The following is a 25311-nucleotide window of genomic DNA, read 5'->3' as shown; positions in this document are numbered from 1 at the left end:
TTACGATTTTTACTCAGGTTATGTTATGAAAGCAATTTTAATTCGTTTCCTGTTAAGGTACGAGGTAACTGGTTCTTCAGTACACTGGTGAGCGGCCTTGGCGTCCTGCTCACGGGCGTCGGGGGGCGCTCCAGCATATGTTGTCGTAGGTCCGCTATAATCTATCGTTAAGCGTTAAGCCCAAACCCAGTTTTCTTTGCTAATATGTCACATTCGTCATAGTGATATTTTTCTACGATCACAAAAGCTGTTAGAGCTATTTTCTAGTTAACTTGATACAGTATGTATATATATGTATGCGCAATGCTTCTTTTAAATTTAGAAATACTTTTTTCGAGTCAGCATGACGGAGGGTAAATGTTCGCCTTCGGAATACAACGACCGAAGGTCTTCGTACGAGCATCTGCGCTTGCGTATTTTAGTGATCCTTACCGTGTCTGCACTTGCTAATATCATCTATTTCAGGACTATTACTAAAAAAGATATAGAAGATCATTCTGAAGATAGCTAATAAGTATTTTAATATAAACTGCCAATGATATGAACAGTAGCTATATTGAATAAACATGTCCGCCATACCTGACATTTGACGTACGGGTAAAAAACCTCGTTGGAATACCTGTTTCTATTTAGATACTGTTCCAAAAAACCCTGACTACCCTGTACAAGAACAGTTACACGGGTTAGAGTACAGCTTTGGATGTTCATTCTCAAAGAAATTGCCCCTCGTAAACCGTTTGCGTAACGTCATTTGCCCTTATTATTCATACACACTTAATTTTTCCATTGTCACTGTCATAAAGAACGAATTTTTTAAATTAAATTGACATGCTGAGACCAAAACATCGAAGACATATAGCAGAAGCTTCGCTTCGAATGGTGCAGTATACCCACAAGTTGGCGATAGTTTTTTGTCTATTAGAACGTGGCATCACTAAAAGATGGGAAAATGCAAGCAAAAATTTCGTATGGGTCCACATTTTTCTAGTTGCAAATAGAAAAATCCGTAGGGGTAATTGTTTACGGTCCCAACAGTGTACACACAGTTCTATAATCCACGATAGAAGATAACCAAATATCTCTTCGTTTTATTATGAAAACGGGTCTTAAACACCGATATTCTGTGGCTGTGAAGGGATATGGCCACATGACGACGCATAAATTCGCGTACAATTTAAAATATACATGAATTACTGTTGTCCATATTTTAGCGTAGCATCAGTGATTCTATTGCATTTGGATCCTTTTATCACAGCGTTTGGTAAAAACGGGCCCACCGATTTCTCCGGACCGAAGCCTCTTGACCACTTCCAACAAGACCCAGCCCTAGCGATGTTGCACTATAGACACGTTTGTAGTTTGCATCGATGACTAAACCTGTCTTTATTTCTGCGTCGAATATTGGTCCAAATAGCACCGACGCCCATAACTGACATCTGTCGTACTCATCTTTATACAGGCATGTTCGTCACTTAGTGAAAGTCATCGGAAGCCGAATTCAGGACATCCTAACGGTATAGGTAGACAGGTTGGGGAATGAGTCTGTGTTGCCCCATTTTCTTTTTCTGTAACAGAACAAGCAACATGACCGATTCAGCGATACCACTAAAACGACAGCCATTTCGGACAACAGATATCAGTCGTGGTAGTATTACGCTAAAGGATATGTACGCGTGTACGGTGTCTGCGTTTCTCTGTATGTACAACATTGAGCTGCTGGACCTGCAGCTGCAATTCGACTCAAAAAATAACGATAACCGCGAGATCTCGGTCGGCGCGTACCTTGATCGGACAGTCATTAATCAGGATCATGAGGGATAATAAAAAAAGCGTCGAAGACACTGGCAAAATGCAACAGCAGAAACAAAGTATGTGATCATCAAGCACTGCTGCCATTGGTGATCTGTGCTTTCATGCTGTACGGCGGCGACCGCTCGCACATCCACAGCGAACTTCAGAATAATTAGAATCGGGACGCGTCCGTCACTCCATCGAGTCATTCATAATTCGCGGCATTGCAGCTGCTGCCGCCACTTGATTTTCATTTGTTTGTAGCAATGACGCTATGACCATTGGCTGCTTCTTCATCGTAGGGTTTGATGGAACGTTCGATTTAATGGCGGTACTAGGCGAAATCGCGCAACGGCACAGTGATCGATAAAACAAAGGTAAAGGATCGGTGCCTAGACAAACCTCTACTGACTGGATCTGTAAAAGAGATTTGTATGTATAAACAAACAACAAAATGGAAGCGCAACAGCGCTAAGATAGGATGTGAAAAATGTGGAAGAGGCCAGCCGCCAGTGACAACGTTTACTGTACGCCAACAGACGTACGGAAAAACACTCATTAGACGTCAGATCATTAGACGTACCGTACTCGAAAAGGGATCTGTGGAATACCTGATAGGTTGGCCGAACGCCGGACGAGACAAGGCCTACCAAATATCTTAAGACAGTTATCTCGAACATATGTCATCATGAAGCCTTTTACTCGAATAGATGCCATTTTATAGGTTTTTTTTTTTCTTCGATTCGCCCCTGTTGCATTCTCAATGCCACAGACCATCGTAAATTTTGATCTTTAAGCACAGCCTGATTTCAACTTGACAAACTTCGCCGCACTGCCGCGGCCACGTGAAGTAATTAGTACCGGCTTAAAGCATGAAGAAAGTTCGTACAGCTGTGATCGTCTCGCAGACGCGAATATCAGCATTCCTTGACGTTGAACGAAACGCTTCATATTTACACGAAGCTCTCGGGATCAACAAACCAATCGTTAGGCACACGAAGCAAAATACCATTACACTTCAGTTTACCATTACAATCCCATTGCACTTGTTTAGCTTGAATCCTTGAAAATGAGTTAGAGATATACATGACCGGGTAAGCAAGGCGTCCGGTTTGGAAAAGGTACATTTTTCGAGTCTTTACGTTCTTCTAACGACAGGCTCTCAGTACGAAACGTAGCGTGTCAACGCTTGTTTCCAACCTAGACTACCTCACATATCCTGAAGTTTAATAGGCAGACAGATTACTACTACAACATCGCGAAAATGAATTTAATTTTAACACAATGAGCATCGTCTATTGCTGGCTGTATACAATAATAAGAAATAAGTATTAGCCTAATCTAATGTTTGCTAGTCTACAAGTAAACTGGAAACAGGAGACTGTTCGTTTATTTTAGTTCGTGGACTTTGCCTTTGAAGTCCCGATGCCTCCATACTGAAATTTTCCAAAGTTTTCGTCCCTGTTGAGTTAGTTATCCGTCTCACGTTCAGCCGTCTGCATCTAGTTCTACATCTGATATCGCCGAGACGGCTGGTTGCCAGCACAAAACAAAATCTGTCTATGCCCATATTCCAAGCTACATCACAACGTGTCCCAAAGATTAAGGGGCAAATACGTTACCCACTAATCTATTTGATACGCGTGTACGTAACGGCCCCCAATCAAATAACACACATAGCATGGTACCAAAGTGTACGTAGTCACTGAGTGAGCTCAGACTACCGCTGTGAGACAAAATTTTAACAAAATCGTTTCGGTGTTGGTTACGGCGCGTTCCCATGACGCTGGGCGACCCCGAAATATCAATCTTCCAAACTCGCGATGCTTTAAATGTGTGACACAAACTAGGCATTAAAGCACGAATTTGCATAACTATGTTATAGCGCAGATTTAATAACCAATATGAAACAAAAGACTGCGATCGAAATCCTGCGTTTCGACTAAACGGCTTGTAGCGTTCCAGCTGATAGCTATCGTATGACAGATCTCTACATTCTAAAGTTTTTGTGAAGATGTACAGCAGAAAACGTCTGCACTTCTCAATCTATTTGAATGGGCCACCGCTTTCAAATTGATCTTCTTTTGTTATAGAAACTCTATGTAATTGTCGTTGTTAAAATGCTTTTGAGTAAGTGGTTGAGGAATACCTGATAAGAGTGGATAGAACGTGCACGTATAGCTCGAGTTCATGTAGGAAATAGGAAGGGACATACGTGCGAATTAAATTTACATAAGGTTGGTCCATATAATTTTTGACCGACATAAGCGATTCGTTCGGTGAGAATGGTTTCTGTGGTTTTTGTACATTTCGAAGATAATTCGCGGCCGGCCTACGGATAGGCGCACACCTGGCGAGGTCCTGAGAGAAGAACGATGTTCAAATATACAGGCGACTTTTGTCATTGAGCTCTTTCCGGTTAGCGTTCCATTTGGAGACGCTGTTGGTACAGATTGATACGATTACGCTTGCGTTACCTTTTCTCGTGACTACAGAGTGATGGTTCAAAGTTTGTGAAACTTACAAGTTTTCCGATTCGCATCTCCGATCCTACACGAGACTACGACTCGGGTGAAAAAATTCGTTTGAAACAATGCAACGAAACGAAAGTGACAAGGTATGCGAGAATCAGTATCTTTTCAAAACTTCACAAAAGGTCCATTCGACTCGAACCATATTCGACGAATATTTACATAAAGTTAACTCAAGAATGTCCCCCGCTCTACCAATAGCAAGGCCTGTTCCGCTGCGTCCTACTCAGGCCGAGTCTGTGTACGTGTCGTTTCCGGCACCTGCAGATAAACTTACCGTTGGAGACTGTCGTAAAGACTTTGAAAATAAACGAATCAGTGGTGGTATGATGAACGTGCATGAAGCAGTACGAAGAATCCATAAGGAGCCATCAAATTGTCTTCATCCTGCTGATGACAACAACCTTTCACAGTTTTTAAAACAGTTCCGCAAGGAAATGACCAGAGTTGGTTCGAACCCAGCTGAATGCGACAGAAACGACGGTACGAACCAGTGCACTAGATCCTCTTTGTCAGATTCATTATCTAATGAACGTATCATATTTTTGTCAACAATCCATAATGACGAACAGCTATTAAAAACAACCTCAAATGAAGAATATGATGATAATCATAATCCGGTTGAGGAGAATCTTCAAGAAAGACAGAAAAAGGACGAGAAGGTGTTACTCGCGAAAGAAGAATGTCCTTCTACGATCTCTTCAGCAAGAAAATCTGGAGGAAGGACGACGCCAGGATTCAAACCCAATAACTGGGGTGTTTTTTCTCCATAGCTGTCGACGGATCGATCGTGTATAACAATGAAAAAAAAAAAAGGGGGGGCTGTGCTATCTCCTTATCGTTCGAAAACAGGGTACTAATTAAACGACGACATTACTAATGAACGATTTTGCAAGTATCTGCCATCACTTACTTGACATCTACCGCATTGTGTAACACATGTCGAGCATTTATATCTTGCGGCACATTTTACGCAGTTATTTTTTAAAATGAAAGTATGCAAAGGCTGGTAGAGAAGTGCCAAGTTCATTATCTGAAAAATTCTAGAAGTGCCGCGGTCGAGGAACGATTTCCTATGCATAGATACGCAACGATTCTTGTTAATTTTTCGAATTAATTTGCAATAAAATAAAAAATAAAATGCAGTCCATTGTGATACGATATTTTAATTTTGCATTTTTCAATATTTTTACGCTACAAGAGCAATACCATTCTACTTTTAATGCATGTACAAAGGAGACAGCACAAACATGTGCAAATACAATAATCCTGCATTGAAATTAACGCATCTTAGCAGGTATCTGCTAAATTTAATTTGAATCGAGGTATATGATGAGTACCCACATCGCATAGTCTATTACTTACTTACCCTAACACTAACCCACTAGTAACCCACTTTTAGCTAACCATTAGGAGGCGAACAAACGGTCAGGGCAATTGTTTCCCCTTACCTGCAGGAATACTTCTCCAAAACACTGTTATCGATTGTTGTTAACAAGAGCGTAGAAAATTTCGGGAGTCATTAGATTGTTTTTGGCTTGAAATTGTTACTCGAAGACGTCTATTCGATTTTGATGTGTTTATATATATTCGAGCTAGGCTTCGCATTGGCGGTGTTGACTACGGAATTGTATCTACCGGTTCCGGTAGACATTATAGCTAAGTATATGTTTGTAAAATTAGATCAGCTGTAATGCATATTGTGTAGAATACGACTTCATTGTTTGGATTTTAACAATCACCTTTCCGCTTTCTTTCGCTTTCGAAGTTGAATTCCATAAGGGAAATTGAAGAGTAAGTTCTGTCAGAGTTTACATTACTTCGCCTTCGTGTGTCCGTTGGCCATTAGACTCGCGGCACAAATTGGTGCAGTTCGTATTGATGTTCATTCAATGCACGCCAATGCTCGAGCGGTATGTTTGTCTATTTGTGTGTTAGGGTTTGTTTGTATTGTATTTCTATTATTGTTGACTGCCTGCCTGTTTCCCCTCATGCTTTTCTCATAGCGTTTTTGAACGCTCATCACGGAGTCTATGAAGACTCGGAATACATCCCGTCCTGCCGCTTCAACCAAATATCTGCTCTCCATGCGAGTGAGAAAGATTAAAAAAGCGACCGAAAACCCCCATCAATTTCGCTAAAGTGGGTCAGTGTTCGGTAGATACTGGTGACTCGAGAATCAGTTCCCACTGTGGTCGATGGTGGGGCTGCAATAGTGTGGCCGGTTGGCCCGGCGTCCCGATAATCTGAGCGGCTTGCGAAGTTAATGGTTGCAGTTGCTGTGTCCAGGAGCTCAGCAGGCCTGTGAGTAGGTGAGTCCTCTGTACGCCGGTGTTGTTATTGGTGTCGTTCGGCCGGTCCTTAAAGTCTTGGTACACGTGATCCGTATACTGAGATGACGAATGTGGTCAGCTACACATTTCTACAGTTTCTATGCGTTTCTCACTCATTATTTTTTTTATTGGAATTTCTATCGTTTGCAATATAAAGACAAGGGATATCAAACTGGCAAAGTTAGGCAAACGGGACTCATCTATGAGCCTTAAGGGTTAAAAAAAACTATAGCAGTAACTATTAAAAAAACTGTAAAGTAGAGGAATTACAGATCGGCTTACCACACAGTAATTAGCAGACGCCATTGGCACGCAATATTATGCCGTGTAGAAAAAAAGTATGTACGCCTCAGGACAACTTTCTCGAAAATGTATGAAAAAAAAAGTGTTGGATTAACATTCGTCTAGCACAACTCTAATTTTGGGTCTTATAGGCTCCCGCGTATTTTGACCCATTTTTAAAAGTGGTACCTTTTTCTAACTGTAGATATACAATTTGTTTTTATCTTGAGTCATACTGCCGAGTAAAAGAGCCTACTTTATTTACTGAACGCAAAACTCCTATTATTTAAGTATACTTTCATTGTAAACAAGCTTTAATTCAGAGTATTCAGATATTGGTTATAAGCTAAACGAAGGAGTCGATGCCCGTGCTTCCAGCTCTCGAAGGAGCTTCTAATCTAGAGGGAAACATCGACTTTGGCCAAAACAGCTAAGTAATAAACAAAAAAAAAAAACTTAGAGTAAACTTGATGTAAAATATAGGCTTTCTAAATGGCACCTTCACAGCTTTCTAAAGGCAACCTTAAAGGCTTCTTCTGCAAAGCAGCGTATCCTTAATTGTGTAAACGACTCAGTTAAATATTAGATTGTATCTGATATGAGAATGCTGATTTTTAATACATATATGGACGGTTCAGTTGTTGTTGTTGTTCTCTATAAAATACAAAAACTAACAAAAAAAGCATCGTACATGCATGCAGTTTTTTTCGTTTTTTTTTTTATCTTTTCCAATCAAATGCGTGTTTTTGCTTGTTCTCTGCCTCTACTTTATAACAAAAAAGAACTCCTACTTCATAACAAGTGCAAATAACGGCTAGCTCACCCCTTATTTCTCTTTTGTTACCTTGTGCACCCAAAAACAAACTACGATCTATTCCAAATAAGTTAGGCAGCTCCGATCAGACGTCTTGTTGTTCTCAGCTCTGATTGACGACTAACGACTGCCTTTCGCCGATCCGGCAGTCCCGCAGTGATTCTCTGTAGCTCAGCTGAAACGAAAGTGAATAGTTCAAAAACACGAAGTTCAGCCCGATCATCCTCCGCCGCCATATTTCATTAATGTTACATTACAATCGAAAGGAGGATACAATGGGCGATTGCGGCCAAAATCAGAGAAGCGCAATATATCGAAACCCAGTTAACAGAACAGGACGAAGAGAGCCTTCACCTCAGCTTTGATGGTATAAAGCCGAAGAAACATGCAAATCATCGAAAGCGAAAGCCGACCATCAATGCTGAAGTGGTGTCTGTCATCATCAATCATTTATTACCTTTGCTAGCCTCGGTCCAGCTCTGTAAAATTGTAATCTTCTCTAGACAGGCCTGACGATCGCCCTTGTTTTGGCTTGGTCCCTGAAGCTCGATTGCGAAAGACTATGTGTAGTATTGAACCATGTGTTTCTGCCTCCTAGGCTTTACAGGCTGCATATGTACAGAATAGAAGCGACAGTTCCGATTCGACCTTGTAGGAAGAATCGCACGGAAGGCGGGTCCAGAGGCGGTGGGCCAAAACAGGTCTAGCCCGTGACGATATAGGGGTCATTCGTCGTCCACGTAATGGTTTGTTATCGCGCGGCCGATTAGCGTCCTGCATGCACATACGCACGGGTTCGATTGGTCATTTAGTGTATTTCGCCATACGGCTGCAGATGTGGCTCCTGTGATGATAGCCCGATCGAATTCCGTTAGCCGAAAAATAATCGTTATGTTAGGGAAGTTGCGAAATAAGCGTAAGGTTACTGCAACAGGTCCTAACAAGAACAAGTTCAGTAACCTCCGAACCAAGGATGCGGCATGTTTTTGTATGAACAATCGAGTTGAGTAAAAAACGCGGTCATTGAGAATAAGCTTTGTGGCAGCAGAACCGAACGGCAGGCCTATAGTCTATTTAAATAGGCCGTCTAAGACAATATATGGATCTATTCAGGTGATAGTATAATAGTGAAGACGTCGTTTTCGTTTCTGAGAAATTCAAGTCAGGGACAACCCTTTAAGGACGGTTTATTGGTGCATTTGACAAATCAATTTCCTGTATATATACAGGATACATTTAATTAGAGTACGACATACCAGCGAACGTATCGCATTAAAGCCTAAACGTATTGCGCTGATGTAAAAGAAGTTTCTTATAAAACGGGCATACCAATGAAGCGTACTGCACGAGTTTTCAAGAGCTCAAATTTTCAGTTACTTCAACTTAGCCATTTTGATAACACGGGTGGGTCGGCTAGACACCGATTCTCACGAGAATCGTCGTACCATTCGCTGCAACGGAAACGCGGTGTTTTCTCGAATTCTATTCCCTAATTGTTTTTCAACGATGCGGCCTGAAGCCTACATTGCTGTTGTAGTGGCTTCATAGTTTTTAAGTGACAATTTTTACCGGAAGACTTGCAAGTTGCTTGTAACGTTACGGTCGTCGTTGTGTCACGGTCCTACGGGGTCCTTTCCTGGCATTTTTCTGCATTGAGAAGTCACTTAGCTTGTCGACAGGGCCACCTTGTCGGGTCCTATTTAGGCTCATAGTGTATGGGTCTATGGATAAGGCTAGATTCTCAGACCATGGCACCTTCAGGAAGGTGTCCTTCCTGAATTTAATGAAAGCTATCCGCTGTCCAATTTCAAATGGATCATCGATCAATACGATCCTTTCACAATCTATTTCAGGTGGGCGCTCACCGGTCACCGTTCTGTAGTCTTTTAGAGACTGTCGGAAGCGGGTGCTTTGAAACACTCAAAAATACCAATTCATTAAGTGAATAGATCACTATATCATTTCAGAAAATATACTATGTGTATGTATATATTTACGCGGTAACATTCTTTCGTCAATACGATGATATAAAATAGTAGAAATGCATGTTGCCACCGACACGTCTATGTGAATCGACCGCTTTCTTGTCTTTTTTTTTTTTTATTTAGCAAAACCCTAGTTATTTTTTAAACCTGACAAGGTGTTGTCCATAACATAACGTCTACTAGCCATTATCTGTCAAAAAATTGGTTCTCGAAAGTCTTCAATGTGTCTATAAATGTATACTTTTCTTCATGTTCCCATGTACACAGCTTCAATCCACTGCATATGCTCGTTTCCCGTATGATTTCAGTCGAAGATTATAATGGTAACCCTATCAAATATTTCGTATAAGTTTCTCTCTATTGACCGCTCCTCTCTGTCGGTATCATGTGTACTCAAACTCCTTTTGTTTGACATTCCCTCATGTGATGCAAACGCTAGACGCAGACCATTCACTAAGCTCAATAGTCAGCTAGAGGCTACGACAGTTGCCCGATCTCGGCCTGATCGGCTCCGGAAGTGACATAACTCGACTTCAATGAACAGAATCGAACGAGTCTCGGTCTTGGGTTCAGGCAGGTGACTGAAGCTAACACAATTGATAGCTACACTTATTCAAAGACGAAAAAAAGGTATCAGGGTTTCCTTCACTGAGCGAACAGCCTTTCGCGTGGTGGAACCCAACGGGGGGCCATAGAGTAGAGGGACGACCAAGGAAACGTATGTGTATATATATATTTGAAAGTATTTTACATACAACGAAATCCTGGTAAATAAAAAGGTCAGTTTCAAAAGCTTCACACTGAACATTTTAAATTTATCCGCCAATCTATATTGAAATGAATCGCGTTTGGTTGTACGATCGCACACGAACTCGGTGGGAAATTTCGAGTTCATCAGGTCGTAAGATACCTTGTAAGTTGCATTTTATTAAAAATTTATTTTGAGTTAAATTTGAGTAATAGGATATCTTAACATGAAGAAATTAAATGAAAATTTTTCCAACAACAAATTTCAATCACTTATGATTATCACGGCTAATTATAAGAGAGAAGACTTCTAATCCACTACAGCAGTTGGCTTTCAAATAGCTGCCTTCGCGCGTTAATAGTTAAATATACTGTATAATAGATATTTATTTAGAAGTTCATAGAGGGTGAAAATGGCGCTGCGAACACAGCACATGCCAGTTGCTGGAGAGCAAGCGAGATACGTCGTGCATGAGATTAACCATGCCTGTACTTGTTACGATAACCCGAAATGGAATTATCGTTATTGAAAATATCTTTCGAAGAACGACCCTTTCAGCGACGAAGTTTCTAACAACGTTGACAGCTATAGAATCGAAAAAAGCGGGCTCTTTTACTTTTGCCTCGCATAAAAGGTCTCCATCACACGCGCCTTGTCCGTCCTGACGTTGAACAACTCGGTACGTCTGAAGGCCATTTGCTTCACGTTTCAAGCAACAGTCTTCGATGGATGCTTGATTTTGTCACTCTGTGGATAGAGGATAACATCAACTGACGCTCTATGCCAATGTGCTGTTTGAAGTATAGACAGATGTTAAATAAAGGAGGCATCGCGTAATCGCAACAGCTTTACAGCAGAAATTCAACATACGCCTAGACGCCACTAGCTTGAGCGATGTCACATACTTCACAGAGATGCCTTGATGCTGGGAGGGAGTGAAAGGCCGAATTAGATAAAATTACAACTTTTTCTCATTGAATATGCCATTTACCACACAGGCGACTGCTGGAACTTCGTGACGCCAAATTGAGACGAGGTCGCCATAATCAACCAGGTAGAACGTTCGTAACTACAACACAAACGTGGACCACTTAATAACTACATTTACGGACTTTGGCAAAAGGGCTCCCAGTTAGGATAACTTTCGCACGCAACCACGGCGTGGTCCACTACCAGACCAGTTTCCAACCAAAAAAGGTTTCAAGCATAAGCTGACTCAGAGAAGTCAGCGAGCCTCAGACCTCGTAAAGGTCATTTATCTCAGAAGTCTCAATAACGAGATGACGGGCCCACAGTGAACGCAGATAACATTCGACTATATCGTTTTGCTCATAAGAAAAAACATTATAATAAAACCAAATCTCTCTGATCTTTATGCGGTTTAATGGTTAAATTTACACTACATCGGAATATGACCAAGCAATTTAATACCGGCAAGCCAAAACGGCAGAATTTTTACGACGTCATAAGTCTATACATGAGCCAACTTACGGCGAAGGACATAAGTTTCTCGTGTTTATTGTGAAATGTATTTTGGGTTATACTTCTAACCAGCAAGGCTAGATTTTTGGGACACGTTGAAATGTTTAGTGTAAGGGGACCGCGTTCCAAATAAGATATGCGCATACATTTGATATGGCAACTAGTGTAGTACATATGTGTACGGAACAACATGTGGATGAAATTATAAGAATATAGTAAAAAAAAAAAGTCGAGTGTAGGGGAACTTTCATATGCGGCATTTCGATGAACTAAAGGCCGGATGATTCGTTTCCGTTACGTTGCTATCTGCAAGTAATTTTGTAGTTGTTCCTATATCTTTCCGTATGCGCGGCTTCAAAAACGCTGAGGGACTCCATAAGAGGCTGTACTCTATTAGATCATCTAATAACCAATGCGGCAATATTTTCACAGCGTGGGCCGGTGGATTCATTTTGGGCCAGACCCAGGTAGCTCGATAACGTTCGTTAATTAAGCGCACTCAATAGTTTTTCGTGCTACATAAATTGTATACTACTACTACGAAGTATGTTAGATTGCAAATAAGCCATTCCTTTAAAACACAGATAAACCTAGTCGTACAACTGGACAGAAATGGCGCGTAGCGCGTTTCATTATATTTGTCAAACTTGATTGAAACTGTAATTTACGGTTAGCCAGAAATGTTTATTTGCAGAGTGATGCCACCGAAGGCAAAATAGCTGGGGGCAAGTACTTTTCATATCGATTGCGGATAAAGACAAATTAACGAAGTGGCCTTACCCATATTTTCTGCCACGACTATTATTGGTGACCAATCTAGAGAAACAAAATAATTTCGTTAAGAAAGCTTGCTCCTTCTTCTGTTAGTAGTGATTTATCTGGATGTAGATATTCGTATATATTGCTGACTATTTAGACAAGCATGATACAATGATCACCTGATGAAACTGCAGCAAGATAAATGGTGGCAACAAACAATAGAACTGCGACTTTTTACAGTTCTAGCCAGATCTCTTCTTGTCCATATAAGCGTGCCGTATACATCGTATGCATAGCGTACGATTACCTATAACGTATGATCTACTTCTTATTCAAATGGGAATCAAGATAATACACGGCATCACCTTGTGAGCTGCTGGTCGACAACGAAATATGGGTCTGTGTAATCTCAGATTGACCCCATTTCTGCGTTAAGTGAATCGATTGGTTAGCCCACGAGAGGCTCCGCATTATTTATTCTAACGCCTTGCTACTCTGAATACTATAATAATAATAATAATAATAATAGAAAAAGTTCAAACACATTCATAAAACGGACATCGCTGCCCACAGGGGCAGTCCTCCCGGCAATGCATGCAGATATAATCGCTCCCAAAACTGAGTCACGAAACGTCAACACACCCCAACATAGGAAACATCGTTAGAAAATCGATGATTTCTGTCAGATTTTGCCGACGACCAAATTTGGGTGCCAGCTCACTTCGCAAGATCCCAACCAAATTTTAATGCGACCACAAATCCCAATTATTTGGCCAATATTTCCTTTTAGATTGTCCATATACATATGGTTTTCTCTCTATCGAATAATTCGAGAAACTGTCATCGAAGCCAGAGACATATACCCGGAACGCATGAGCGACATCTGTGTGCAAAACAACCACTTATTGCGTCAAATCGGCGGAAAAGTAGGTTTTGTCGATGATAGCCACTGGCATGTCGGTATAAACGAAAGGCTTACGCTACAATTTTTTCCGGCTAGCATCAAGGTCTTCAAAGTATCTAGACGTACTGGTTATGCAATCGTTATGATCAATGCAGTACGTTACGCTAAAAACATCCTCGATTTACGTCTAATCTTAACGGAAGAACTGGCCGGACAAACACATGTGTGCCGTTAGACGACATTAATTCTACGGCGAATTGTCTATATATTGAATATAATAGTTATTTGTCGAAGTAATCATCGTTCTACCATTAGTAACTGTCGTTACAGAAATCGTAATGTTTCTTCATTGGACCATCCCTCGATCGAGCAGAGCAGAGAACCTTCAACGTCTGCTTACCTTACGGTGTTTTCGAACGCCGGCTTAAGTCCCGTGTGTCCGTCTATTGGCCAGCTAAATAAATAAATCGCTAAGAAGCTAACCTTTGGCGGCGAATGAGACTCCGCTAATGCTGTTTCTGTCGCACAGGCGATCTTTTGCGTTAGTTTGGATTTATGCCTTTTATTAAAAAATGGCCAGAAAAAAACGGTCAGCGCTCCGCCAAAGGAAAAATTCGCCGAAAATTCCTAGTGCCGACGACGGCAGCAGCAGCAACAGCTGCTTCCTTGGTCATCGCTTCTTCGTAGGGCGATTGCGCCAAATCCATAGTCGTCCTGGCTTACCGTAACGCGTTTGACGGATCATATCTTGACATAGAAAGTAGTTCTGGTTCTAGATTCATACTGCTGATCTCACAGAATACAGGGCTGATACTGCAATGTACACCATACACTTGAACAATAACAAGTACAGACATTCAAAGGCTTCCCTTCACAAGCTGGCTCCTTATATGTTGCATGAAAATTAGAGGTCAGACTTTATGGTTAGGTTAGGTTAGGCGCGCATGATATACTTTTGTTCCCGCTCCCTCTGGATTTTGCTACCCGCTATTTGTTCCCAACTGATTTGGATTTACTCTGTTTAAATTGACAAACAAGATTAAGGTCACTTTATTACACTCACGCCTGCTTTGTACTCAACAGAACGGAGTACAAACCGAGTGTATCAGCTATGGCCAATCCCCATTCTATGATAAACATGCAAAAATAAATGTACTTCTTAGTTTTGCTAAAAATAAATCAGTCTATGCATGAAGTCATGGATACTCGCAGTGTTTAATATCTTCCACCTACTCTAACACCGCCAAATACGTTATCATAAATTTAGTACATTTTTTATAGACGCATTTGTAACTCGAAAGGCTAATGTCAGACGTCTTCGTCTATGGTATCTAGGGAAAATTTCTGGTTTTTAATAAGGCCTTTAGAGTTCGGTGTGTCAGCCAAAAGTAGATATTATATAATAGCATAAAGCAGTCGAGCGTTTTTAACGACGCTTCACTGCTACCGACAGAAATCCGGGGTACATAATTCGAGGGGCGCTTTCAACTATCTTGGTGAAGCGTAGACGGTTTTCTTTACTACACTGGGTAATGCTCGGCCAAATATTTAGAAAGAGACTGATGTCAAGCCGAAATACTGGCACAAGTCCCAATGGCAACGATGCACATTTTTCATTACTTGCGTCTCTTGATAATATAATATGGCCCCTAGTTATCTTACTTGCTAGGCATATCAGCTCATCAAGCTTTTCTCACCCCGGCACGACCTTGTCCTGAATTGATCGTTGGCGCAGGAGGATTTTGCTAGTTCTAATAAAAAAAATTCTGTTACAAGCGTTTCGAACGCACAAACCTGCCGCCGATTTTCATATTGTTATTATTTTACTTGGTGTGCACAAATTTTCCCTTTCATAGTGGCTGTTGGACCTTCCCGAAAAAACGCCATCACCATCAATAAGATAACGGGAACTTAACATATCTTCAATGCCTCATATCTGTGTGTATTTGTCCGTAGCCACATGGAAGTATTTTTTCCATTGCTACAGTTATTTGCTATTGAATAGTGCCCTTGTGCTATAGAAAAGTCACCCTTCAGGAAAAACTGTGTTTTTCAGTTTAGTTAACGAACAATCCTATTAAATGTTCTTTGTATCTTTTGTCCATCACCCAGAGGTCTACCGAACCCGGGAGTTTTTTTTTATATCTTACTTCCTCTATAATTCTATTTTCAGTGGAGAGGGCATCTGTTGAGGCCGCCTCGAAGTGGTCGGTAGTGCAAAATTTACTTGCTGCAACGAAACGGGCATCCCGGAACCATAGCCACATGGCAATTTTGAGCTTTCCCCATTGTCATGAACGTAAACGAGAGCTTATTTTCTACAGCTCGTTTGCAGCATCCTCAGCGAGATAAAGGTAGGTTCTCGTTTTTCTTTTATTTACTTTTTTATAACTACCGCAAACGCTCGGTATTTGGCGCAGTCCGCATCCATGTCGGGTATCACCGGTGGGGTGGATGCCGTCAAATTATAGTTACAGGATAGCTGCCGTATTACCTCAAGATTACCTCGCCGCGTCCCGACCTAGTTATGAGAGAGAGCCGTCTACAGCCAGCGACACTCGGGGTTCTCGATTGCTCGTTAAGTGTCAAAGGTGCGTTGGTAATGGCCAGTTCTGACGGAAAAAATGTACACGTACATAAATAAATAGTGTATAATATTTGTACGGGATGTTTGGGACGAACTCTGATTTGCTGGAAGTCGGCATACGTTTATGGGTTGTTGAATAGAAAGAGCCATCATGGCGGATACAAACGGCTCATTTTCAAAATAGGAGCGCCGATTAGTAGTTGTCTTCGTCGGAGATTATATGCAGAATACTGTTAGCTGAAATCGATAGTTTAACCCGTGGCCAATGAGCACTGTTAAAGAAACAAGGTGTTTCTATACAGTGGAACAGGAAAAAGACGACAAAAACTTCGTTGCAAGAGTTCTACTAGGGACTGAAAGAGGTGCAATAATGCTGATAGGCCTTCTAGTGCTTTGAAGGCGTTCAGCGAGGTCGTAGGTGCAACGGCTCGAATCCTTGACGAATACCTAACTTTTATATTATCAAAGTAAGAAGCTCTCTAAGGCAATGAGCTTGAACTAAACAGTAACTTAGAATATAACCTTTTCGAATAGCAAACCTATAAACAGTAGCGATGCGAGAGCTATAGAGAAAAAAAAGTGCCAATAAGGAACACTTACATTTAGTGTATAGGGGCCCGGGGCCCTGTTGTTGCGGATAAGAAACCAGTATAGAAATAAACACTTAATTATTCAACAAAAGCGTCTTAGGTTTATTTTAATATTTTTTTTCTGTACGCTTGTTGTGGCGGCATACGTTATAGCTCTATTGTTCATAGCCTGCATTAAATAGGACACGCTTGACGTATGATGTCCCTGTATCTTTCGTGTATAACGAGGCTTAGCTTAATTACCAACTATTATTCATGGTAGCGGGTACCATTCTAGCCTAGTCCTGTAGTGCCCTAATTTTTTCGTCGAAGAAATCAGCGAGAGAATGCTATAAGTAAAACGACGAGTTTTCTGCTGGCGCCTTCGTGTTGACTCTAGCTAAACAGATCTATTTGCAAAAAAAAATATCTACCAAGCTGTTTAAATAATTACATATAATTACATATGATCAGTCGATGATAGTAAGTACACCGTTGTATATGCGTTATCATAATGCCAAATATTTGAGTGTCTCCATTCCTACGATATAGTGGACGCACACTTGAGAACAATCCGGAAAGTTGTCCGCAGATCATAAAATCAATCATTTTAGAAATTAGTTAGTTATTAACAGAAGTAGTTTTTTATGCCTTTTTTTTCAATTTATTTGTGTAACTTCGGAGAACAAATTTATACGTTGACCAAGTTACAGTAGTGACTTCTTACCTAGTTTACGGATAGTCTTCTTCCGAAGGAATAGAATGCGCTGAGAATTTACTATTTGAAAATTACCGAACAATATCTATGAATACGGGCCGAGTACTAGATCTTTTTTTCTAATTAGAAATTTATTAAAATTAATTAGAAAACTGCTATATAGCAGGCGTGTGTTTCCGTCTCCTTACATTGAGCACTAGGAACATAAATCAGACCATTTTTTAAACAACGGAATATTGCTTCTGAAAATGTGTACTATCAAATATGTTCATTTGTACGTTACTGAATCTTTCTTTGCACTATATCTCGAAAGGAACGATAGAATCACTTAGAAGGGCAAAAAATCTGTATCGCGAGAAAAATCACACCCAGTAACTCATTGAGTACCACGGTTTCACCTGTCCTATGATTCCACCTTCCTAATATAAATCGAGTTCTTTGAAAGTTACTGCACTGTGTTAGTAGTACATGAGCCTCTTCGAAGCTTATGGGCCGGTGTACTTCAGAAATGAAACAGGGATCCGGGTCAAATATGAGTAAAGAAGCCAGCCTGTAAGCCTAACGGAACTATATACCTGTTTCTGTGTCAAGCTGAACTAAGGTACGGAATTTTCGAGCGCAGGGTGTCACATGTACTTCGCGTGATGGCTATTTTCTAAAGAAGTATTATTGACAGAGCGGCCGGATAGTATTGCCTATTCACACCTCATATAGTCACGGTCGTGCATCACGACTAGCAATGGATTACGCCAAACGTGCTTAGGTCGGGTACGACGCATGGCTGGAAACCCACTTTGCTATAATTCCAAATGAATTTCGATCTGGCATAATCACGGACTCCCTAATCATTCACTTCTATAACCACAAGCCTCTCTCGGAAGACAACCACCTTTGCACCAAATCATTAGGAGCCCATATAACTCCATCTCGACATCCAACATAGAAACCTTCTACTGGTGTACTTCCGACAAAATAAACATATAAATATGTTTATTTTGTCGGAAGTACACCATTTATAAATAAATTGTTTTTTAGAAAAGTCCAAATCGCGAACGTTCTGACATCTTCCCTGTGAAAATGACTGTTTTTAACGGTTAAGTAAATTTTAAACGTTTTGCACGTATTAAGTATGGTTATATATTCGATGACGCCAACCAAATAAGCTCTGAAATGACGCTTAACGATGTACTAGACGAAAACAAAACAAGCCGTCCAAACGGGCCGCATTCATGGACAATACATGCAATCACGATTCATATATGACCCAATTATGATTACGATAACTGCTATTATTATTATTATCAAGTTTTTATGACAGGCCAATGTCAGAAGTCAGTAATCTAACGTAATAAAACGATGAATCGGTCGTATTTAATCAATCTGCACCGGGCGATTGATCGCAGCCGTCTCTTATCAATCACTGTTGCTCAGCGCTTCGTTCTCCTGTTACCTAGCAGCAGGTCATCATCGAGCACCTACCCTGGCAAGGGATTGTCGATATTTACCTTCATTACGATAGTGGAACAAATGACTGAACGGAGCCATGTCGTGGCGCGCGTTTCGACGCTTATACATATTATGTATTGTTCTAAGCTGGTCGTGCTAGTATCGGCACCATATAACAATATCTATGCTAGTGCAAGTCATAAATTGCATATTGTATCGTTGTTCTATCAAAATGCTTGGCTCTAATGCTCGTTTTTCCGTAATTTCAACAAAGTTCGTTCATTCCTATAGGGCTGCCAGCACCTAAGTCAGTCATCACTGCGTTGAGTAGCGAAAGGGATTTGGTCGCAAAGATGTATCTTTCGTTTGAATAGAAACAAATCTTTCTTCATCCTCACTTTATCTTATTGATTTACCTTATTTTATCTAATTGATAACATCAGAAAGGATATTTGTGCCACATCCACCAAAGGCCCTATAATTGAAAGGATCACTGAAAGTTTGTGAAGCTTGAAGTTGATTCGCCGAGAGATTGGCTGTGAATATTCGATTATTATTATTAAATGTCGACGATTTACGTTTGCGAGACTAGCAGGATCTTACACACTAGCAAATGCCTCAAGGGCAACAAAACAATCAACGTGAACCTGTATACGGCCCAGTTTCGTTGCATAAAAGATAAAGATACCCCTTCCTACAGCGATGATGTGAGACTACACACAGCGGAGGTCGTTAAAACCGCCGTTGCAGGAACTTCAGGGGAAAATTCTTTAAAATACTCGATAATTGAAACAGTGCCAAAAGCTGGCTGGAAGAATTTTTTAACACCAAACTCGAAAGTTCTTGCGACAAACAAACCGCTTGGAACAGCGGACCAGGTCCTCGAGGATGATGGCAAGTTCATAGAAGATTCATTTGTTGAGTGAAACGCTGTGCTTATTTTTATGTGAAAAAACATTACATTTTTTAATAGCCAGATTTTTTAGAACTGATGCAAAGCAAAAGCAGTTTGACATACGGGGAACACTGGGAAAATGGATAACGTTAGAGACTGTAAAACACGAAAGGCCTAGCGTCGTAGACCTAAAGAAAATTAGCCTGCTTGTTTCCTTATTTCCCATATTTACGGAGGGTTTTTATAATAAATTCTCACTTTTTTTCGTGTCGATTTTGAAAAGCATCTGGTTCTCTATTTACACTAAGACAATGTCACAAGTTTTTTCTTCTAACCCATATCTAAACATCTACAGGTATTGACAAGTGCTGGTCTAAAGATTCGCTCAAGCGTCATTGACAGAGCAGAAGACGCTAATAAACAAATGTACGTACCAAGTGTTTTTTTTCTTTTAGTACGGTGTTAATTTTAATTGCTCTTCTGTTATTGCGTTTCAAGACGGAAACATATCGTGATCGTTTTTTTTTTTTGAATGTCACAAATCTACAAGGACGTAGATGCATTAGTATTGAATCAGACGATGGGTATTATCATGTGTTTTGTTATCGGAACGGCAACACTTCTGCACCGCTTATTTCGCGTTGGAAATGAAAAACGAGCTCGTTAACTCTACTTACTACTTAAGTTCTTGCTGCTCGTTGCTTGGCAATTTGTATTTTTGCCAATTTTAATCCTCAAAGACTGTCCTCGGGCCAACACCGTAATATTTAATGATTTCAAACAGCCCGATATAGGCGTCACCCTATTCGAATTCAGCCGGCTTGCAATTTTCACCTCATAGCCCTGTACGAATATCCTTAAGCTATCTGCTATCATTAGTAGCCTGTAGCAAACGGATAAGAGGTCGCTCAAATCTCCTTCTTCATTGCCTTCCATATAACAGCGACCTTAGTGGTCGTCGAAGCTGCCCCGTCACCCTTTCTCGATCTTAATGTTTCGTTCGTCGCTGCTAGCGTACCTTCCCCTAGTATAGATTCCATCAGCTCCTATGGCACATGTGTCCCCCGTCGTGACTCGTTGGCTTTTTTCGTCTGATTCCCGGTAATTCGCTTGTGCTCTCTACTTAGTCTTCTAGTCTCGCTTGCTCATAGTCAATGTGTTAAAAAATCCTTTGCATATGATGGTGCATCTGAGTGGCGGTGCATCTCCTCTATCAACGAAAGGCAAGATGACCTTGAATCAACACCCCCGATCTATAACTCTGTTTTATTCAGCCAAAGGAAGCCTATCTTATTCGAAAATCGGGACTTGGCTGGGCTTCAAGTGGACGTCAACAATTTTGCAGGTCGCGACCAAGCCTTGGCCTTGACCAGCCATAAACTTTTGGTGACAGCTTCCCACGAACCCGTAATAGCAACAGAACAAAAACGCCAGGCCAGAATTCCCCAGTAGCTTGAAGAGACAGGAATACAAGGGTGAAATGGACTCCCAAACTAAGAAGGAACAAAGTGAGCTTTTCTGCTCTGATTCGCGCCGCGAATCAACTCGATTCCAAAAATAACTAAACCTTTATTCCACCCTGAATACGCACTGCTGCGCAGAATTCTACAACGATAGGTCGTACGGATGTACCTACAGATGTGGCCCTAAACGTGATGCAATGCGAACATATAAGAAACATCTATATATGGATTGTTGCCAGTGTTCTTTTGCGCTTGCACACCGCAAACACGATTGGACGGTAGCTGTTGGCCTTAAATAGGCAACGCGCTATTGCAGACCCTACCTTTGAGATGCCGCTGGAATAGTGCCTGTGTATATCGTAATGGGGGCGCCGGCAGTGTGTGAGGAAAGCTTAAAAAGCGGGCGAAGAAGTATTTCTGGGTCATATATCCATTTATCGCCATCGACCATGGACGATGGCTCATCGCCGATCATCCATCATATTAGCGTAGGCGGCCGGAGGGGGGCTGAATGCATAACACAGAGTGTATTAATAAGAGAAGCAGAGTAGAGCTGCTACGCTGCGTGGCATATGCGATGCGAACTCCACGGTAGAATTTACCATCCACCACTACGACGTCGGCAAACTTCCCCTGACGCGCCCGCGTGCAGAGTTCACGCCAAACAAGCTTGAGCAAATAAAGCAAAAATTGAACAGAACGCTTCCTTCTCTGCCCAGTTTACTTACGATTACGAAGTTTTACAGGGGAAAAGCGACCAATAGAGAAATCTGGAGAACGTAAAGGATAGAGGTATGACATAATGGAGGACCGAAGGTAACATTAAAAGATTATTTACACTGAAAGATTTCTATCTGCCAATTAAAACACGGGCGCATACAATAACATAGATAAGAAAATGTGCTGTGTTATATCGATTAAGACTATTCTGTGGGGTTTGGATGCCTGCAAGGCTTAGGCCACACGTAGGGGATTATGCTATGCTTCCGTCATTAAATAGTAGTTTATTTGTCAACAAAGACGCTGTAACGAACGGTATTGTGAAGGAATAAAACAGTGAATATCACGTAACTACAGATGATTGGTACGCGTATTTCACGAGGTATGGCTTATTGAAACACTGATGCGCTTCTTTCATTGCGCCAGTCACACCAAAGAAAAAAAGCCTTTTATAGATCTTCCCGGCAAAAAAGTAACTCGGCAGGGACAAATTATCACAAGGAGTATAGCAACAATGTTGCTGGAGAAATTTACGGTTGGAGTTTGCATGGCTGAGTGAATGAAGAGAGTCCAGAGTTGAAGATGGCGAGTCGCGACACGATGGGAGTTTGCTAGAAGAATAATATATATCAGCTGAGCTTAAAATCAGGACATCTTCGATGAACGTCTGAGGCTCGAGACCCCTCTTTTGACCTGTACGCCGCGGGCCAACAGGTCATAGTGTCGTCACTGCTGAACTGAACACAAGGTTCAACGACGAGGGCCTCGAACGATATTATGGAGAAAGAGTTAGCATTAGAATCGCTTTAGTGAGCCATTTTTATTGAATAAACACTGAAAATTATTGAACCAATTTTATATCCGTTTTAATAAAATTGACATTGGTTATCTAGATGTTTTGTTATAGCCACCTTCGAGTTAATGCCTCCAACTACATCAGATGATGACCATCTGTTTGTTCTCCTTTTCTTCTTATCGTTAATATTTATAGTCATGCAGCTGCAAAATCCCTTGAATTGAAAAGCGGCGATGAATATCTAACGAACGTTAACTACGTACAGAAACGTTTACCCGTTCAACCCCTTACCAGTCGTAACAATATATCAATATTATGTAATCTTAGCGGATATAATATTCACAAATATAGTTATTGTCTAGCTATTTTTTTCCATTACAATAAATTAAGATTTATGCAACTGATTGATGTTTAAGGCTTTTTTTTTTTCAAAGCGTTATAAAATGATTAGAAGAAACGAAACGCTAACAGAACGCGTAAATAAATAAACAAACAAAACAATTTAATCGACAGATAATCGATAATACATAATCGAAGTATTATAAAAACAACGATATATCTGAAAAGCAGCTGAAATACGGCTGTTTGTTGTGGAACAAATTCGGTGGTTTTTTTTTTTTACAAAAGAAGAAAAAACCATCCGTCGAACAGTTCATCAGATTACGTTTACCTATAATCTATACGCTGATGACAGCTATAATTTGTTCGATTAAATTGAAGCTGAAAGATATTATAGATAGGATCAACTAATTTACAACGGCGTTCGTTAGTGGACGGTCGACGAGGTGGTATCGGGCGACCGACTCGCGTTCAACTTTAGCGAGAGAAATGGCAGAATTTATAACAATCACCGCAGCCAGCTAATTTAGCTGATTACAAAATTATAATGATACCTAACCGTGTTCCTCATATGTGACCAGTGTCAACGTATCGTTCTTAAATGTATAGACGAAGTAAATAAATCGTATTGTTCATGAGCGAGATTCATATTGCTTCACGCCCGATACTTCTTCTATTCACATATCTATTTAGAAAAAGATTTCTCGGTGGTGATACGGCGAATGATTCTTCCCTATACCAGAATAATTTGAAAGCAAATTTTGCGGAAAATTGCGAAAACATTTTTCTGTGTATAATGTAAATATTTCGATATGGGTGAAGCCCAAGGTCTATCCAGACAGATATTTTTCAGTGCTAGCTATGCCCCATCGCCTTATGGGAAAGAAAACTCGTTTCAAGCCTGTCAGCAGTACGGATGTACTAGTTTAAATAGGGCTTTATTGAATAAACGCCAGTACTGTTGACGGGCACGAACATCTTATCGAACAATATATAGCATTTATAGAAGTTCAATTGCTTTGCTTTAGCTTCAGTCGTCTCCTTCTGTAGGGCCTCAGCGCCTTAGTTCCTCGAAGAGCGCGTAGGTGTATTGCAATATATATATATGTATATACACTCTGTTAAGTAAGTATTCGTTCCTGAATATTTACAGAACAGTCGTTCCACTTATTTACTTTCACATGTCGTAACTTTTTCGATCAGGCGCTATGACCTGGATTCGATGAAAGTGTTCCTGTTTGATATGTGGCTTTTTTTTTTTTTATATGAACGCTGAAAAACGACTGCCTCCCGTAAAATCGTCGTCTCAAGTAACCCTACTATACATATATACGAGCTTCTACTTAGCCGTCAAACAAATATGTATCCGAATATATTCTTATCTTCGGCTTGACAACACACACAGCCGTGTGTAAAATTTCAAACAATAATAGCTACCCAATAACATCATGCGCATAATGTCTAGCTCCACAAAAGTCCAAGCCAATCCAGCTGCTGTACGTCGTCCCTGGAAATGGCATTCAGCGCCATCGAACACCCACTGAAACACGACCGCTGCACAGGTAATCATCGTAGTCAACGACGAACGGCATCGCCATCGGGACGCTAATAATTGTTGTGGTTGTAATAATAACAACAGCGAATGTAGCCGTCTGTCACCGCTTATGAGCGTTGTTGGCGGCCGCTGAAATCGCCTTATGATCGCCCGCTTTCGATGCTTCCACTGCACCATAGCATTGATATGCTGATCCAGCTTGCGTGCGTCGTGTTAGTCCTTATGGCTGATGCTTCGCGGTGCACCGGCCATGAAAACCGCCATTGGTGCTGTCAAAGAGCGTCATAGCCATTCCGATTGCTGGCGATCCAACCCCTGTTGGCGTGTTGATCTGCCTGTGTCGACTTCTTTTTTCATCGACTGCCACGCTACTATAATCGCAATGACGCTATCACATTGCGTTCCGACCGATCGGTCTCTCTCTCTCTGGAGTGGCGTGAGGTATGAGAGTTATGCGCTTTTCTTTAAATGAATGCGTAGTCAAACAGCCAACCAATCGTGCAAGTAGCGCCAATAGAAGTATTATCCGGCCAATCCATAGACGACGAAAGTCTGCGCTAACTGTTCATCGGGGCGGAGCCCTCTGCGGGCGTG

General features: G+C 41.0%; 1 protein-coding gene across 3 annotated transcripts in view; it reads left to right on the top strand.

Moving 5' to 3' along the window:
• Window positions 1-25311, top strand: part of LOC111267451 (uncharacterized) — a 140547-nt gene that overhangs the window by 1867 nt on the left and 113369 nt on the right. The window contains exon 2 of one of the 3 annotated variants that reach the window (XM_086971331.1): window positions 15803-15983. The exons of 1 other annotated variant lie outside the window; for it this stretch is intronic. In XM_086971331.1, coding sequence (XP_086827457.1) covers window positions 15923-15983 — 61 coding nt within the window. In that variant the 5' untranslated portion in view covers window positions 15803-15922. Of the gene's footprint in view, window positions 1-15802; window positions 15984-25311 lie in introns of those variants that run through there. One more of the 3 variants, XM_086971329.1, reaches the window with a different exon arrangement.

Source organism: Varroa jacobsoni, unplaced genomic scaffold (assembly GCF_002532875.2).
Source record: "Varroa jacobsoni isolate VJ856 unplaced genomic scaffold, vjacob_1.0 scaffold_1191, whole genome shotgun sequence".
Taxonomy (NCBI): Eukaryota; Metazoa; Arthropoda; class Arachnida; order Mesostigmata; family Varroidae; genus Varroa; species Varroa jacobsoni.
Note: the sequence above shows the minus strand (reverse complement) of the source record. Positions and strands in the feature narration are given on the sequence as shown.